The sequence below is a fragment of the Bubalus kerabau genome, chromosome 13 (genome assembly GCF_029407905.1).
Source record: "Bubalus kerabau isolate K-KA32 ecotype Philippines breed swamp buffalo chromosome 13, PCC_UOA_SB_1v2, whole genome shotgun sequence".
NCBI classification, from domain to species: domain Eukaryota; kingdom Metazoa; phylum Chordata; class Mammalia; order Artiodactyla; family Bovidae; genus Bubalus; species Bubalus kerabau.
The window spans coordinates 31,809,791-31,829,271 of record NC_073636.1 but is presented as its reverse complement, the minus strand read 5'-3'; the positions used below and the strand labels follow the sequence as shown (position 1 = coordinate 31,829,271).

General features: G+C 38.8%; 1 protein-coding gene across 1 annotated transcript in view; it reads left to right on the top strand.

Annotated features, from left to right (window-relative positions):
- The window catches only part of CUBN (cubilin), a 260,122-nt gene that overhangs the window by 67,832 nt on the left and 172,809 nt on the right, over positions 1–19,481 (top strand). Inside the window, exons 23-27 of the mRNA XM_055543913.1 lie at positions 2,245–2,437; positions 3,755–3,915; positions 4,346–4,527; positions 5,446–5,602; positions 6,955–7,142. Coding sequence (XP_055399888.1) covers positions 2,245–2,437; positions 3,755–3,915; positions 4,346–4,527; positions 5,446–5,602; positions 6,955–7,142 — 881 coding nt within the window. The remainder of the gene's footprint in view (positions 1–2,244; positions 2,438–3,754; positions 3,916–4,345; positions 4,528–5,445; positions 5,603–6,954; positions 7,143–19,481) is intronic.

Sequence of the window (19,481 nt, the reverse complement as noted above, 5' to 3'; positions counted from 1 at the left end):
TGAGTGAGCTCTGAGAGATGGTGATGGACAGGGAGGACTGGCGTGCCGCAATTCATGGGTTCACAAAGAGTCGGACACACCTGAGCTACTGAACTGAACTGAACTATCCTCATTTTCTTTTTTTATTTATCATAAAATGTAATAGTTTATTATTCTCCAAAACCTGACCATCAGGGACTTGAGTCTACAATGGGATCCTAGATTTATGTTATTACCAGATACAGTTGAAGATACACTGAAACCAGATTTTCTTTCAGAAATACCTCAGACTTGGAGTGCATAGGAGATTAAGTGGGTTGATCCATGACTAGAGAGCATGAAGAGATGAATAGATCAAATTGAAACTGGTAAAGTAGAAAAGTTAGTAGTTATTTAGGAAATAAAATTATCTTATCTAAAAGGTTTATATGAATGATCTCATTTATTCCTCATATTTATGCTCTGCCTTTCTTACCCTTCTCTATTCCATTTTAGAGTGTAGTGATGATCTCTATCATTTACTGAGCACATACTATGTTCAGTTCAGTTCAGTTCAGTCACTCAGTCATGTCTGACTCTTTGCAACCCCATGGACCGCAGCATGCCAGGCCTCCCTGTCCATCCCAACTCCCAGAGTCCACCCAAACCCAAGTCCATTGAATCGGTGATGCCATCCAACCATCTCATCCTCTGTCGTCCCCTTCTCCGCCCACCTTCAATCTTTCCCAGCATCAGGGTCTTTTCAAATGAGCCAGTTCTTTGCATCAGGTGGCCAAAGTATTGGAGGTTCAGCTTCAACATCAGTACTTCCAATGAATATTCAGAACTGATTTACTTTAGGATGGACTGGTTGGATCTCCTTGCAGTCCAAGGGACTCTCAAGAGTCTTCTCCAACACCACAGTTGAAGAGCATCAATTCTTCAGTGCTCAGCTTTCTTTAGAGTCCAACTCTCACATCCATAGATGACTACTGGAAAAACCATAGCTTTGACTAGATGGACCTTTGTTGGCAAAGTAATGTCTCTGCTTTTTAATATGCTGTCTAGATTGGTCATAACTTTTCTTCCAAGGAGCAAGCATCTTTTAATTTCATGGCTGCAATCAGCATCTGCAATGATTTTGGAGCCCCCCAAAAATAAAGTCTGCCACTGTTTCCACTGTTTCTCCATCTATTTGCCATGAAGTGATGGGGCCAGATGCCATGATCTTCGTTTTCTGAATGTTGAGCTTTAAGCCAACTTTTTCACTCTCCTCTTTCACTTTCATCAAGAGGCTCTTTAGTTCTTCTTCACTTTCTGCTATAAGTGTGGTGTCATCTGCATATCTGAGGTTATTGATATTTCTCCTGGAAATCTTGATTCAAGCTGTGCTTCATCCAGTCCAGCATTTCTCATGATATACTCTGCATATAAGTTAAATAAGCAGGGTGACAATATACAGCCTTGACATACTCCTTTTCCTATTTGGAACCAGTCTGTTGTTCCTTGTCCAGTTCTAGCTGTTGCTTCTTGACCTGCATACAGATTTCTGAGTAGGCAGGTCAGGTGGTCTGGTATTCCTATCTCTTTAAGAATTTTCCACAGTTTGTTGTGATCCACACAGTCAAAAGCTTTGCCATAGTCAATAAAGCCTGAACAATGCCATGTTTAAGTCCTTTAATTGTATAATCTCTGACCCTTGGGTGTATACTCAAAAATAGTTACATCTGCATTTTCGAGATGAGGCTCAGGACAGTGAAGCAACTTGCCTAAGGTTGTACAGCTTGCTGGTATCTGAACTGGGCATTGATTCAAGGTCATTCCCATCCCCGGGTCTCATCTCCTATTCATCCCCATGTGGCTGAGTACTGGTTTTGTCATTTCTCATAAATGCATGCTTTGACAAAAACCATTTTGAAAGAAAGTTTGAAAGAACTGAATTATCACTAAGCCTTCCCCTGTGATTTCTGTAGGTAAGCCTAGTTTTTAATGTTTATGATAATTTGCATGGATTAGAAAAAAGTAAAGTACTTCCAGGAACCAAAAAGTTGTGATTACATGTAACTACTTCCACCATATAGCTTAGGTTTACTATTAGTAATTGTTTTTGCCTTTGAGATTTCAAAAACTTTGTTTTGAAAGGAAGACATTCTTTGAACATCCCAGAATGGCATATTGAAAATCAAATATATTAGCATAAATTAATGACATGTATATAACTAAATGTCTTATAAATGTATTGTCTTGTAAATTACTTTTCCTCTTGGGATCTGTTTCTTTTTACAGCATGCTTTAATGACTATACAGAAGAATCTGGGACTTTCACTTCTCCAAACTTCCCCCGTTTTTACCCCAACAACTTGGAATGCATTTATAGGATCACAGTGGAAAGCAGCCAACAGATTGCATTACACTTCACAAACTTCTCCTTGGAGGATGCCATTGGTAGTACATGTGTAGCAGATTATGTGGAAATCAGGTAAGCACCTTTATTTCATCATAATCTTTTTTTTTTTCTTATTTATTTTCACTTTTAATTTTTCTTGGAAAGGATAAGAAAAAAATATAGAAAATTTTCTGTGAAGCTCCTTTTTGTGCTCTTTCTTACAAGATATAAAGTTTGTCATTTGGAACCTGACTTAGCAGTAGGAAAACAGAAAGGCTTGTGAATTTCAGTGCAAGGCTTTTTCGTTAATTCTTCATTGCTTTGAAAGGATGGGTTTTTTAAAGTTATATTTGCAGTAAAGGTGAGTTAAGGTATATATTAATATCTCCCCAGATTGTTATTGTTGTTTTAGTTGCTATGTCATGTTTGACTCTTTTGCGACTCCATGGACTATAGCCCACCAGGCTTCTGTGTCCATGGGATTTCCAGATCGTTGCAGTGAGTTAAATTAGACTAATAATTTGTTGCCCTTCTGTGTTAAAGTTTTTATTTGGCATTTCAAAAGGCTAGAATCTTACACTATTTTATAATAAATTTAGTTCTCTGATGTAAAGTAAGCTACTTAAACAATAAATCACAATTCCCTGATGCTGGGAAAGATTGATGGCAGGAGGAAAAGGGGGTGACAGAGGATGAGATGGTTGAATGGCATCCCCAACTCGATGCACATGAGTTTGAGCAGACATAGTGAAGGACGGGGAAGCCCGGCATGCTGCAGTTCATGGGGCTGCCAAGAGTCGAACATGACTTAACAATTGAGCACCACCGCCATATAATGCTAAAATAAGTTGATTTTCTTAATTATCAGCAGTCATTGGTTGAATGAATTTTTTTTTAGGCTTGGAAAATACAGATTATAAACTATAGATAGTAAACTAGATTTAAGACCCCAAAAGTTCTTAGGGAAGGAAGTATTTTTAAAACTATGCATAACTATGTCAAATATATTACATTTTGAAAACTTTCAAATTAGAAAAACATTCAAGTTTCTCTGTAAAATTAAGCCACATTTGTTTATATTGTTAATAATTTTTATTTCTTTATCTTTTGTTCTGTGACACATTTGGCAGATGCTTTATTTGAAAGAGAGAAGATTAAGTACTTTTTATCTATTTGTAATTGGGTGTATAAAATGTCAGGTCAACAATAAATGGTGGTGATTTTATTCATTGTTATTCACATGCTATTTAATAAAGTGAAAAACTGAAAGCTTTCAATTGTTTTTAGAATATTTTTGAGAGAGGTTGACTGACAAATGGATCTGTTTTTGATCTCAAAGTTAATTAATGTTAAATGTTTATATTATAACCTAATAACCTAATAAATGATCACACCTATATTTTGTCACAGGAATGGAGGCTATGAAAATTCACCACTCCTGGGGCAATACTGTGGTTCAAATTTACCTCCAAGAATCATCTCCCACAGTAACAAGTTATGGTTAAAATTTAAGAGTGACTTCTTCGGCTCTGGGCCTGGATTCTCAGCTTACTGGGATGGGTCCTTAACAGGTAAATGGCCAAGATTTGCCCTTTGTTGGAGAATCCAATCTGATTGGATTTTTCATTCTTGGATTGCTGTGCTCTTACCTGTTTTTGTTTCTAGCTGTATTTTGTCAGTACTATTTGTAATAAACTTCAACATTGTGAATATTTCTGAATTAACTCTAGCTGTTTTGTTTTTGTTTTTATTTTTGAAGGACATAGTAAGGGAAAATGTCATATTCCTTGGTATAGTTCATCAAGCTGGTCATCTTGGTTGGGAAAAGGAAAGTACACTGATGTGTATTGAGATTTTAGGCCAACTAGTCTTTGGTGGTGCAGGGTTGTTTTGCAACTTGGTTTTTAAGGGGAGCGACAGTAGCACAGTTTGAAATAGACAAGAGAATTCCGTTTTACAGAAAGAAAAGACTGTGTGTTATCCCCAGTCTTTCTCCCGCAGGTTGTGGGGGCAATCTCACCACGTCCACTGGCACATTCACGTCCCCCAACTACCCAATGCCCTACTATCACAGCTCTGAGTGCTCCTGGTGGCTGAAGGCCAGCCATGGCAGTCCGTTCCTGCTGGAGTTTGAAGACTTCCATTTGGAGTATCATCCAAATTGTAGTCAAGACTATCTGGCTGTATGTATGAAGTTTCACTTGTAGCTTTCACTGCTTCCATCTTGCCCAGTGCACGTTGATGCCTCATTTTTTATTTCTGAGATTCAGGAAAAGGGATCATTTAAACAATATCCACATTAAAAATTTAAACAAAATGAAAAATTAAAAGAAACTTTGATGAAAATACCTTTCTAAGTACAGGATATATTAATGAATGGCTTGGTACACTAAGTCTTTAACATATATTGAATATAGACTGTTAAGATATGGTTAAAAATCTCCTGAAAGGGGTTATGAGATTTATCATAGTTATTATCTACATGATTTCTATATATGTATTGAAAACTAACAATCTAGAGGACTGTGTCAGAGGTTGAATTAAAGATAACTGAAGTCAATAAAACAGAGCTTTTTACAGTACCAGTAAGTCACCATCTCCATTAAATAACTATCTAAATAAAAAATGGGTTAAAGTGTCATAAATGATAAACTATGAAATAAAAAAGCAAGGAAGACTACTGATAATAGCTATGGTCTCAAAAACATGTAACAATCCTTTATTTTCAATCTTTACATTTCAGGCTAGGTTCTTTCCCTTACTCTTATATACAGCCACAGCTTGAGTACATAGCTCAGGTTTATAGACATTTAAATACAATTTTATAAGATATTTGATTCAGGGCTCTTCTATTGTTATATCATTTTGTATTTCTTCCCCACTTATCAAGAATTGCAGAGTCATTTAGATAATGTTTACAGCCATAATCATCTGACATTTACAATATTTTCTTGGAACTTCCTTGGTGGTCTAGTGATTAAGACTCTGCATGTCCATTGCAGGGGGCACAAGTTTGATCCCTGGTCAGGGAACTAAGATCTTGCATGCCTTGTGGCATGACAAACAAACAAACAAACAAACAATAAAACGTTTTCTTAAAGGTCTATGATGGGTCAAGTACCAGCTCTCATCTGTTAACTCGGCTTTGTGGGAATGAGAAACCATCTGTCATCCGTTCCAGTGGAGACAGCATGTCTTTAAAACTGAGGACAGATGAAGGCCAGCAAGGAGGCGGCTTCCTGGTTAAATACCAGCAGAGTAAGTGTGTGTACTGGTTGCTCAGTGACTGCAGTGGGTATTCAGTCTCTTGAATGAAACAAATTGAAAGAAGTGTAACCCATTAGTTTGAGCAACTGAAATAAATCTTAGCTCCTTATGAAAAAGTTTAACTCTGTTTGATGGAGAAATGCTTACACATTGAGTATAATGTCATGTAACTAACACATGTGGTAAGCTCAGAAACCTGGAAAACGAATTTGCTTAGATAGTCACAATTTAAAGATTGGTGTAACTGGTTAGCAGCTAATGGGTTTTCATTTGAATTAAACATGACAGTCTTCTAATTGGGACTGTCAATAATGGGACACTATTCTATTATACAAAGTTATCCAACACTATTGCTTTTGTCTTCTATCTCAAAAGGTAGTTAAATTTTTTTAAGGGAAACTGTAGACCTCAATGACTTACAAATGGTGTCCCAGTCACCTGTCAAGAAGCAATGTAGGAGAAATGCAACTACAAACCACATTTTTCAGTGAAAATTTTTCAATATATTTATTTTCCCATTCTCTTTTATTACACATCATACAATATGCAAAAGACTGGAGAAAAGGCATGCCTAGGCCTCATTCAAGTCATTAAGTTTGGTGGAATTTGGCAGTGGCTCCCAAGACTAGCCATACGTAGAAGTGCCTAGTACGGTCGTGTTGAAAACTCAGCTAAAGAAAACGCCACCATCAGATTGAAGACTTTTTTCTCAAAATTTAATGTTTTCATTTCTTCTTCAAATCTTTTACATTGCTTCTATTCAATTGAATCTTCCTGATGACTAACTAGAGGAATAACAGAGTCTTTATTATGAATTTCATGCTGACTTTTGAATGTTGAACAAAGCCATGTTGTTAATCATTTTTAGCACTCACATAGGACTTTGTGTTTCTAAACTGTTGAATTTAAAGGTCAAGATTTCTGTCTCTTCCAAATGCTAAAGTTAGAAAAACAGAAGCATAGAATGTTTAATACACTTTTCTAAACAAACAAATTAGACTGATGTGTGAGTCAGGCTACACTATTCTGCTCTGCACCAATTCACAGCAACATGATGCCAGTTTTAACACAGGCAATTTTCATGACACTTTAAAGTTTATGAATTCATTTAAATATTATTTCACATTTGTTCTAAATGGAGACCATTTCCATATAAAAATGCTGCACCAACTACCTGTGTATGTATGCATCTATTTATGTGTACGCGTGTGTGTGTGTTTGTGTATACACACATACATATGTTTCTTTTTAACATACATGTTTTCTTATAGAAAAATCATACACATCTTGGGGCAATTATGATACGTATGATAGTGGTTAACAGTCATTGTTATTTTTCCCAGCATGTGATAACGTGGTGATTGTGAATCAAACCTATGGCATCTTAGAGAGTATACATTATCCAAATCCCTATTCGGTCAACCAGCGTTGCAACTGGACCATCCAAGCAACAACTGGAAACACTGTGAATTATACATTTTTAGCATTTGAATTGGAATATTACACAAACTGCTCCACTGACTATTTAGAGGTACGTATTTTGAAGCTAAATAATCACTGCATTTTCTGTTCAAGTTAGCAAGCCAAGGTAACTTATCATGCTTTGCAGAACCAAACCATTCACCCTGTCCTATATGTCTATAATACACTGACTATACATGGTATTTGGACAGATGTGTTTCAAGTCTCTTTCATTGCATCATCTCAATAATAAGGGTATTTAATCCATTAAATTATATGCACAAATAACTACCTGTGTTTTAAGGTTTCAATGTAACTTCTGGACTGAGTAACCTCATCTTACCTAAAACATGCAGAAGCGGAAGAAAAACTTCTGGTTTTTGTTGGTTATTTTTTGTTTGTTCTTATTTATAAAGAGAGATCAGAAAGTATTTAAATATCATGACTTTAATACCTAATTAAGCTGATACAGGGAATCATGATTTTGATTCTCATGTTTTATTTTTACACCTGAGTTCATTTCAATTAATTTTTCTGTTTGTAAATTGGAAGTTTCTATTTGTTATAATAATGACCACAAGTAGCATTTATTGAACTTTCTGTATACAATGCTATGCAATGAAAGTTGCTGGAAAATTAGGTACCTCCAAATAGAAGGTAATATGCTACTTTTATGATAAGATATTTTATTTACCAAAGCTTTTTTGTTGATTTGAATATGCAACTTTGTGGAGGTATAGATTGAAAAGTTAGGTGGTTACTTATCTTTCTTTATTAATGTAATTATATAATCATATATAAAATTATATATTTTATAAGCCATTGTATTAATTTAGAATGTTAGTTTCCACTTTCATAAAACGATTTTACTCAGACTGTTTACATATATTTTGACATCTAGTTCTCATCATTAATAAAATCACTTTTGAGTCACTTAACACATCTTTATCTCCATCTCCATGCTAGCATATAATACTTCTAATCCACATATAATGTTTTCACTAAAGATCTTTTCTAAGAGGCCAGTCCCCACTCTGATAACATTAGGACATTTCCTGTATCCCTTCTATCCACCACTTAATAATTGAGTATAGTTCTCTTTAAGATGGACAGTGATTTTTGGAAGTCTTGCTTGCAAAGACTTTCACCATCCAGTGTGTGTAACTTTCAGGACATAGTCCCGGGCTTGGGGGGCGGTGGTGGTGGGAATCACAGAAAAAGCCTTTATCTTTGTAAAAGTGTTTTAACCCTCTTTTAAAGCAATTCTTAAAAAAAAAAAAAGCTAGCATTGATGGAGGTCATTTGAGATTATCATATCTTTTCCAAATAGCACTTTTGTTTTTCAAAGCAAAGAAGAGAAAGCTTTGAGAGACTTAGTGAGGTGCTGAATATTAATATATGGATTCCTTGCCTTTGAAGGATATTTTGGGGGGTTAAAAAAATCTTGCTTTATATTTAGAAAAACTCAGTATTAGAGAAATAGTAACCATAGTGTTTACCCACCAGAAAGTTATATTTACTAGTAGTCAAAGAAAACATGAGACAATATGAAACAAACATTAAAAAAGCACAAACTTGACAGAGATTTTAAAAATCCCCTTTCCTTAATCTGTGGGCTTCCCTGGTAGCTCAGCTGGTAAAGAATCTACCTGCAATGCAGGAGACCCTAGTTTGATTCCTGGGTCAGCAAGATTTGCTGGAGGAGGGATAGGCTATCCACTCCAGTATTCTTAGGCTTCCCTGGTGGCTCAGATGGTAAAGAATCCACCTGCAATATGGGAGACCTGGGTTCAATCCCTGGTTGGGAAGAACTTCTGGAGAAGGGAACAGCTACACTCTCCAGTATTCTTGCTTAGAGAATTCCATGGACAGAGGAGCCTGTCAGGCTACAGTCCATTGGGTTGCAAAGAGTCAGACATGACTAAGTGACTTTCACTTCACTTTACTTTCTTGATCTAGTGCTTAGGTGGTCTTCACAAGCTTGACAATGGCATATTTGTCTCATTCCATTTACCTGGAGTGATCATCTTCTTTTCTTCACATGATGAGATTTTGTTCATTCTTTAGGAAAAAATACAAAGGTTTCTTTCAAAGCCACTTGTTCATACCACAGACATAAGCAGTTTGTCATATCATATTTTTACCGTGTGTGATTGTGCCCACATGCCCTACTGGACTGTAAGCTTTATGAAGGTGAGAACTGTCTCCGGCTAACTTTGTAACCCAGGCCCTGATTATTAGAATTGAGGTCTTATGGGAGTTCAGTAAGTTCAGGTTAAATTGAACGTCACAGCCATATTTTAGCATCAGCTGAAAGATAAGCTATAAGAAAGAACTGAATTCCAAACTGGCATTTTTGTGTAATCTCTACACATTCACTACAATTCTACCACTTTGAGCACATACCAAAATAGAATTCATGGGTGTGCAGAGTACTGCATGTTTACCAATCTGCTGGGCGCCTTATTTGATAAAAAGCACAATGCAGAGAGCGGGGCCAACAGGAAGCTTTTGAACTGGGTTTTAAGGACGGCTTTGGCAGAAAGAGTGGGAGCAAATGAGGTGAAACCTTTCCAGGGACCAGACTCCACCTCTTTGGACTTACTTGAGGGTGAAATGGTAACAAAAAGGCCCATCGGATAATTTTTGGAGGTGTTAGAAAACTTGTTCCAACAACAGCAGAGCTGCTCCACAGATGATGTTACAGACGGGCCATGTATCTTGTGCAACATTGATGGTGAAAGCCACAAAAATACAGAATGAGAACCAGAAGTTCAGCTAAGCCTTCCAAAGAATGACACTGTTGCCAGAGGGAGGAGATGTTTTCCATTTCTGTAAGCCAAGGGGCAAGACCAAAGCAATCGCTACAATGGCTGGTTTTTGATGGAAATTCTAAAAGCACAAATGACCATTAATGGAGAGAATAGCCACAAACACGAAACCTAGCTTCCATTATTTTATAACTTCTAGTTCAAGGGTTTTTTTCAAGTGATTTAGTCAAGTTCAAAGTGAGTAGCTGTGACTGCAGCCAGAATTGAGTTATTTTCAATTAACAGAACTGAAACTATGCAAGGACTTGATTAGGTGCTGGTGGGACACTGTGCCCAGCCTTGCTGAGACGTGTGGGTTGGTAAAGATCCCCCTGGGAAACGAATCCATCCTCTATTCCTTTGTCCTCTGGGTGAAATGAAAGGATTCAGATTTGGAAATAAAATACTTAGTGGGAGGAAGGGTCATTTGCTTAAATGAGTAAGGCTGTGTTGCCCCTGCAGTTTTAGGAAGTCAACCTTAGGATTCTTTTTGTATTTTATTACTTGATTTCACTTTTCCATTTTTATTTTGAGACTGGGGCTGTATCTGGAAGAAGAAGTTTTTAAATCAGTATTGAAAATACAAACAAAAGTAATGGATTTGGGAAAAATCAGCACAGAAATGTACAGGAAATCCAGAGCCTGTGTTGGTTCTGGGAGCCTGTGGGTGGGGAGCCAAGGATGGAGGAAAACCAAGAGGTTTTTGTGTCATAGAAGCTGAAGGAAGAGACTAGGACAGAAGGTGACAGTCATAAGCAAGGAGGGATGCTCCCAAGGGTCCAGAAAGGTCAGCTCCCATGGGATCCCCTCTGCTTCATGCTTGCTGGTATGTCAGTGTCTCTTCAAATGTGGTCCAGGATTGGATTCAGTTCTACTAACTTGGCGTTGGACCATATTATCTGGTTTGTGTGTTCTAATAGGTTTGTTGTTAGCCACGTCATGGTGTTAGATGATATTAAACACTTGTGGTCTCCAGGTCATTTTTATATGAAAGGCAGTGACTTCATAGCTAAACATAGGATATTATTTCTAGTAAGTTATACTGGACTATTTTGCCTCAATTCCATCTCATGATGATTCCTCTAAATCCTCTGGTCTTTAGAGTATTATTTATTTGCATGTAGACTCATTAGCCTATGACTTCTTAAAAAATAAATATCAGAAAATATAAATATCAGATAAATATCAGATAAATATAAACATTTGGTAAATATCAGAAAGATGCTACCTGTTTCAAGTATTCTAAAATGATAGGTTTCTTGGGTTAAAATGTTTCTGTTATTGAACACTTTTGGGAAAGCACCATTCAAACAAAGTTGGTAATAATAATAGCTTGTATTTGTCAAATGCATTACCTATTAGATAATTCTTGAAGCAACTGTGTAATGTAGGAAATATCATTATCTCATTTGACAGGTGAGGAAACTGAGACAAAGGCAGGTTGTCCACAGTCACACAGATTATATTACCAGAGCCAGGCTTTCCACCAGGCACTGTGGCCTCATGCCAATGCCCCAAGCCATGACACCACACACACTCCGTGTGTGTTCTCTTTCAGAATTATCACTCTCAGAGGTGACACGAGGGAGTTTCCATGGAACTCCCAAGTTGAGCACTTCAGTGACCCTGTCACCAAGAGAAATGTAAGCTATTTAGCATGACCTTTGCATAGGGAAACAGTGATCATTTATTATATCTTTGCTTCATACTGACAACTTATGTTCAGGGTCCAATGTAGAATTTTTCCCCAAAATTACCATCCATCTTACTCATCTGTGAGATTCCAGAATAAATCTTTCCCACATTTTGGAAGTTAAGACATTTCCCCTTCAGACCTCTGGCATCCTCCTATGTTCCCTCTTCTGCCTTATACTCTTGGTTGTAGATACACACTCAAACTGACCCATGGGGGAAAGACTAGTGTTTGTGCAATGGCTGTTTCCTAGGAAAGTTTAAAAAGCTGCCTCATGACACACGGGACCAACTGAAAAGCTGGGAGAGGGCAGGGACTAAGAAGGCTCAGGAGTGACTCCCTTCTTCTTCGTTCTTCTGACTTTCTTGTTTCTTGCTGTGAACATAGACTCTGGCCTCATTTTTCATCTCAAAAGCTTCCTCTAAGTTTCTGCAATTTCACAGATTTAACTTAAATAAGGGCACCCCAGCCACAACACTGCAAGACCGTGGTCCTCAGGTGCTTACAAACAACTAGACTTTCCCTTGGTGACAGGTTACATCTGTCACCAGGTGCTCATCTCTCTGAGTCAGACAACAAGGCAAGGATCTAGCTGTCGATGGATAAGTGCCCCTCTGTTCAGTATGACCAGCTCTGACCAGGGGCAGCAAGGTCTAGCCCTCTGGCCCGAGTTGCTCATAGTTCACATTTGTGGAAAGAGACAAAACCTTTCAGCAGGGACATACATGGATTCTGCCGGTGTGCTAAAGCCTTTTGTTCTCTTTTTTGGCTATGACCTGCAGCTTGTGTGATCTTAGTTCCTCAACTAGGTGTTGAACCTAGGCTGTCAAGAGTGAAAGTGTGGAGTCCTAGCCACTGGACCACCAGGGAGTTCCCCTGAAGTGTGGTTTGAATTGCCTATGAAGTGAGCAAGATTACACAATTTGTTCTGTAGTGACCATACGTCTCAGGACTGTGCGGTGTAATGCACTTAAGCATGGGAAAATTCTTTTAAAGACACTGACAGACTTATCCTCTAAATTGGATTTCCTGTTTCTTCTCCCAGTTTCAAAATCATGAGGTGTCTTTCTACTTCACCTTCATCATGTTACACTGTCTTCTCGAAGCATTGGTCCAACTCACATTTTCATCTTTCTTTTGCCCCAATCATAGCTTAAAAAAATAGACATTTCTTTCTAACTGCGCCATATCCCAAAGTTAAGCTAATTTGTTTGTGTGCTTATGGGATGGTCAAAAAGCTACCATGTACATCCATGGGTTTTTTTTCTTAGACTGAGTTCTTCAGAGGGTTTCCCTTTTCTTACCTACCCCAGCCCCCAAATTATTCCTGACTTTGTGGACAGGGTTTAATTTTTTTTTTTTTTTAGAGTATGTCTTTTTTCTTGAATTTCCTTTTCTTTTTCTATTGAATTTCTTTGTTCTTTCATTAATTTTTTAATTAAAAAAATTTTTTTGGTCCATGTGCTCATATCTCCTTTCAGAATCTCTCTCCCTAAAGCCTCATGCCCATGACTGACATGTCATCACAGATTCGGAGGAAATGGATCACTCTCTCATAATGGCTTGTTCATTTCTGCAGTCACAACCACGTCTCTGCTGGTCAGGATTAGTTCAGGAGAGCACATCTCTTCACTCAGCACTCTCTGGCAGAGTACAGAATATAAAGAATTCAGCAAACAGCATGCTTTTTTTAAGAACAAGACACCTGAGAGATGTCCACAAAGACATCTGACCTCTGCCATCCCTGGTTTCTTTTTGCTCCACTGGTGTTGATATCTTTCCTTTAAAAAAAAAAAAAAAAAAAAAACAAAAAACTTCTGCTGAGGAAGAATGTGATGTGGAGGATAAAGCCCCCATAACTGGCTACTAAATCTGGCTTCATTCCAGAATCATTTAGGTAACTTGTTTAAAAATATATTCATAGACCCTAGACCCCACCCCAGCTCCATTCAGTCAAAATCCCCAGGGATCCCAATAGAGCAAACCCTGCATTAGCCTCAGTTTAGCAGCTGGGGCCACTGTCTGCAGCCCACTTCCATCACGACAGCACGTTTCATCCTCACTTCCAAACTCTCTCCTGGGAAGTCGTAAGGATTATAATAGGGGTCTTCTTAGCATATACCTTCAAGGGCTTTTCCATGTTTCTTTTTCAATAGGGCTTACTTTTCCATTGCTACAGCCAAAGCTGTACAAAATCAAGCATACATTGTATGCTTTGATTCACTAAGGCTCACTGATACTGTTATATTTATCTCAGTACAGTAACATGTCAGATTCACTTTGCAGTGTGTGAATTCTGATTCTAAACTTCCCTACCTTCTTTATTGGACACCTTTGCCACTATCATCTTCCATTATTTCAACATTCTTTCTAATGCCTTCCCTTTCCACTTATGTCCATTTCAAGTCCTCTCAATTATGTCAGTGACTTCTGTCAAATGTATTTCGCTGTAGCCTTTGTAAGATTCACTTCATCCCTTGCCAAATCCTCTTTCTGATGTCATCTTCCCCAGATATTTATATCATTGCTTTTTGCACTTCCATGTCCTCCTTTCAGTGACAGAACAGTGCGCTGCTAATGAAAAGCATCCTTGAGAACGACACTGATGTCCGTCAGTCTTCCAGTCTTACACGCATGTTGTCCAAGTTGGCAGCCTGAGCAGTATTTTCCGTAACTACAACTCTGCAGCATCAGGCCCACAGGCCTGATTAAGGAATACTGTGGGCTTTCCAGGTGGCTCAGAGGTAAAGAATCTGCCTGTCAATGCAGGAGACACAGGAGACATGGGTTCAATCCCTGGTCAGAAAGATCCTCTGGAAATGGCCATTTGCTCCAGTATTGTTGCCTGGGAAATTCCATGAACAGAGGAGCCTGGTGGGCTATAGTCCATGGGGTCACAAAAAGTTGGAGATGACTGAGCAACTGAGCACAGGAAAGAATACTAGCTGTTTTATGGAGAACTCAGAAATGCTCAGATGCTTAGTACAATACAAGTTTACTTCTCAGTCATGTTGGAGACCAATTCAGGTGTTCCTCCGCCTTCCGTATAGTGGTTCAGGAATGCAGACAAAGGGGAACTGCATTTGGGGAAATCACTTAGCTCTCTCTGCCACACACGTTGACAGATGTCTTACAAATAGAGACCAGTGTTCTCATAAATTTGAGAAATGCTGAATCAAACACAATGCAACAGGATCTGTTTTGTTCTGTTTTTGCTGTAGTACTTCCTCAGGTTTTTACCGTCCTAAATAGGCATTGCTCATTTATTTATCCTCTCATTCAGTCACTCAAATATATTTTAGACACATAGGCTGTGGAAATACAACTGTTTTAGCATCAGTTTTCCTTGTTTTCATGGAGGAGACAGATGTTAATCAATTTATTATTGTTACTGTTGCTGTTTAGCTGCTAAGTCGTGTCCACCTCTTTGAGACCCCATGGATTATTGCCCGCCTTTCTGTCATGGGATTCTCCAGGCAAAATATACTGAAGTGGGTTGCCCTGTTCTCCTTCAGAGGATCTTCCCAATCCAGGGATTGAACTCATGTCCCTTGCATTGGCAGGCAGATTCTTTACTGCTAAACCATCAGGGAAGCCCTTAGTCAGTTTGCAACAGTATACCAATTTAGTCACAAGTTGCATTAAATGCTATCAGGAATATTATCCAGGGTTCCTGAGGAAGAGTAACTGAACAAGATGTTGCAGAGCTGGAGGCTTCAGTAAAGGAAGTTGTGGTTGAGGAACTGTCAAAGGCAAACGGGACTTCCCTGGTGGCTCAGATGGTAAGTGTCTATTTCGCTTCAGTTGTGTCCAACTCTTTGTGACCCCATGGCCTGTAGCCTGCCAGACTCCTCTGTCCATGGGATTTCCCAGGCAAGAATGCCGGACTGGGTTGTCATTTCCATCTGCAAGGGATTTTCCTGACTTAAGGATCAAATGCACGTCTCTTGTATCTCCTGCATTGACAGGTGGGTTCTTTACCGCTAGCACCACCTAGGAAGTCCAGTTAGGTATAAAGAAATTCCTAAATAGAGAGCATTTAATTCTTTAGGGGCTGAAATATAATTAATGGTTCATCTCTCAAGACATTTAATTTTCTTCTTGTTTTCTGTCTATAGCCTGCTTCCATAATGCATTTTTACAATTCTCACAAAGGATAAATGGGAAAGCCAACATTTTGGTCCACTTATTTCACTCCAAGCTCTATTAAGAAATATAATAAAGAAATGTCAATTCCATTGACTAACAGGAGTTTTGGGTGTTAGCACTGTAACTTAAAAAATTATTTTTGTTAGTCTCTGTTATCACAGAGAATAAGGACTTTGCTGTTTTTTTGTTTTTGTTTTTTTTTTAATTTAACAATTCTTATTTTTAAAACTAATTGCCAGTGAAGTAAACAAGAGCAATTCTTGAGTTGTTGATGCCTTTCAAAATGTTGAATTACTTCTCTATGCCTCAGTTTCCAGAGCTCTAAAATGGAGATAACAATACTATCTGCATAATAGGGCTTCTGGAATTTTAAAGTAGGTAATACATGGGGCTTCCCTGGTGGTCCAGTGGATGAGAATCTGCCTGCTGATGCAGGGGACACAGGTTCGATCCCTTGTCCTGGAAAATCCTACATGCCTCAGAGCAACTAAAGCCAATCTGCCACCACTACTGAGCATGTGTACCTACAACCCATGCTGCACAACAAGAGCCAACACAATGAGACCCCTGAGCACATAACTGGAGAGCAGCCCCTCCTACCACAACTAGGGAAGCCTGCGGGCAGCAACAAAGATCTAGCACAGAATGAATAAAATTTAAAAATCATATGGCCTTAGACAATGATCACTTCTCAATTCTCTCATTTAATAAGCTTAGAAACTTAACTAGAAGAGTTAAAAAATTTTTTTTTAAATGAAGTTTGGCTCAGTGGTAAAGAAGCTGCCTGCAATGCAGGCTCAGTGTAAAGAAGCTGGTAAAGAAGCTGCCTGCAATGCAGGAGATATCAGAGATATGGGTTTGATTCCTGGTTTGGGAAGATTCCCTGGAGGAGGGCATGGTAACCCACTCCAGTATTCTTGTCTGGAGAATCCCATGGACAAGAGGAGTCTGAAGGGCTACAGTCCATAGTTGCAAAGAGTCAGACATGACTGAAGTGACTGAGCACAAAAAAAATTACATAATACATGGAAAGGGCTTAGAATGATACTCAGCACAGAGTAAGTGCTAATAAATATTATTTATTATTTTTTAACATAAACACAATTTTATGATAATTTGTTGTTCTAAAACATTTTGCAGTAAATGAAAAGCTACAGTTTCCAAAACAGCCTTCCCAATGTGACTAGCTTAGATTGGCCCTGTGTTGAAAGCAGGGCTTCCCTTCTCTGGCCTCTCAGATTTCCTCCCAAAGCCACAGGGATTGGGTGTTATCTGAATCTAAGAGTGAAGTAGTTAAAATCCCCTTTGCTGGCCAAAGAAAAGCAGAGAAGTGGAGGAGATAGGACGTGGTAGCAGCAGTGGGTCTGCACTGACTCTATTATCGTGGCACCTCCTTAAACACTTCCTGGACAGATGAGTCATGCTTCCTGGAACTGTCTGTTAGAGGAAGTCTGCTTCTAGGATGGCTGGCATGTTGCTTAGAATTCAGAGATAAGCTATTTCAATTCTAAGGGCAACCGCTATTCAAAACCACACATAAAAAGTGAAAACAGTGTGCCAAATGATTCGGTTGAGGCCTCTCTACCGGATATGAATCTAGTATTGGACAGAGCAGGATCTGGACTCAAAGGAGTTTAGAATGAAGCGTATCCATTGGTTAATTAAGCCAAATACTTTGTAGTGTCATTAATTATAATAAGAAGCATTTTAGAAGACTTTGAAGACTCCACAGTTGCCCAAGTAAAATGTGATTTTTTAAATTACAAAATTTAAAAGGAGAGATGTTTATCTCAGTATGACCAAAATCCCTTTCCTTAAAAAATGCTGATCATTTCTCACCATCCCTAACAAGGAAGAGTTTTCATGTAATTGCATTAATTTGCTGCTGTTAATGAGGCAAACACACTAGACTTCAAAAGAGAGCCTTTGCTCTCAGATTCAAAAGAAATTGTGTTTTCCCTCTCAATATCCTCTCAAACACGAAGGACAGGATCAGGATAAATAATAATCAGCCTTACCAATAATTTCCACACTACCTGGAAGCCAGTGAAAATGCCATTAGATGCTCAGAACTTGAAAGTGCTCTTTGCACACTTCCTTTCCGGGTGGTCCTCAGCTTACTTTGCTCCTCAGACCACAGGCATCAAGTGCATGCATGTAAGGCCCCGTCTACCATCCAACAGGCACATGGCACGAAGGCGAAGGTGTCGATCAGAAGGCTGAATCCAAAAGTTAGGAGCTGCTGTGAATTTTGATTAATTACACTGATCAACTACTTTTTACAATGGGAACAATTTCCACCTGCAACATTTCAGAATTTTGTCAAAAATGACATATTTTTAAAAAATTATTTATTTATGGCTGTGCTGGGTCTCTGTTGCTGAAAGCAGGCTCTCTATTTGTGGCCAGCAGGAGCTGCTTGCCATTGTAGCCCGTGGGCTTCGCACTGCGGTGGCTTCAGCTGCAGAGCACCAGCTCTAGGTGCACAGGCTCGGTAGTTGCAGCGTATGGGCTTCGTTGCTCCAGTGCCTGTGGGATCGTCCCAGGCCAGGGATCAAGTGTCCCCTGCATTGGCAGGCGGATTCTTAACTACTGTGCTGCTGTGCGGTGCTTAGTTGCTCAGTCGTGTCTGACTCTTTGTGACCCCATGGACTGTAGCCCACCAGGCTCCTCTGTCCATGGGATTCTCCAGGCCAGAAACTGGAATGGGTTGCCTTTCCCTTCTCCAGGGCATCTTCCCAACTCAGGGATCAAACCCAGTTCTCCCGCATTGCAGGTGAATTCTTTGCCATCTGAGTCACCAGGGAAACCCAAGAAGACTGGAGTGGGTAATTTATCCCCTCTCCAGGGGATCTTCTCGACCCAGGAATAGAACCGGAGTCTCCTGCATTACAGGCAGATTCTTTACCAGCTAAGCTACCTGGGAAGCCCCTTAACTATTGTACCACCAAGCAAGTCCAAAAGTGACATCTTTACCCTTCAGTTCTTACATGGACTTATTTATTGAACAAGGTTTCTTACTTATTGAACAAGCTTTCTTTTCTTGCCCTCCCTCAATTGGAAAAGAGTGTGTGGCTGTGCTCTGGGTCCTTCCAGCTCCAGCTTCTATGGTTTCATGTTGCGTTATGGTTATCTCCCTGTTTCTGAGTCCATCTGTAGCAGATGGTGAGGCTCGTAGGAGGCAGAATAATTTTTTTAAATGCTGAATGCTTCACAATAGTATAGTTGGCAGAGGAAAGGCTGTGGTTCATAGAACTAAATGTTCATTGTACACACTAGGGAGAACATGCTTGACTTTCAAAGCATTTCACTTCCCACTATGGAGGGAATTAGGTGCTTATTGGTCCATCAGTGACTATCAAAATTTATGTTCGTAAGAGCTCTTTAGTCCCTGGACAACTGAAAGGATGCTTTTTTTAAATACAGAATTAGTCTAATTAATAATAAAAGCCTAGTTATGATTTTAAAAAGGAAGCATTAGGGACAAAATATGGTTTTAAATTAATGCTGATTACCTTATATAATAGCATTTTAATGGGCTAATTTTCAGGGATAATCTTGAAATACATGAAAAAGATTATGGAGACAGACAGTGCAATATTTTTAGTAGACCAGCTGGGTATCTGAGAACCTAAAAGGGTATGAAATTCTGAGCCTGGAAAAATATTACCAATACATATCTACCTTGCCATGTCAATAGGGTCCCAGAGATAATACTTTAAAAAATAAACTTCTCTGATCACATAGGAATACAGTC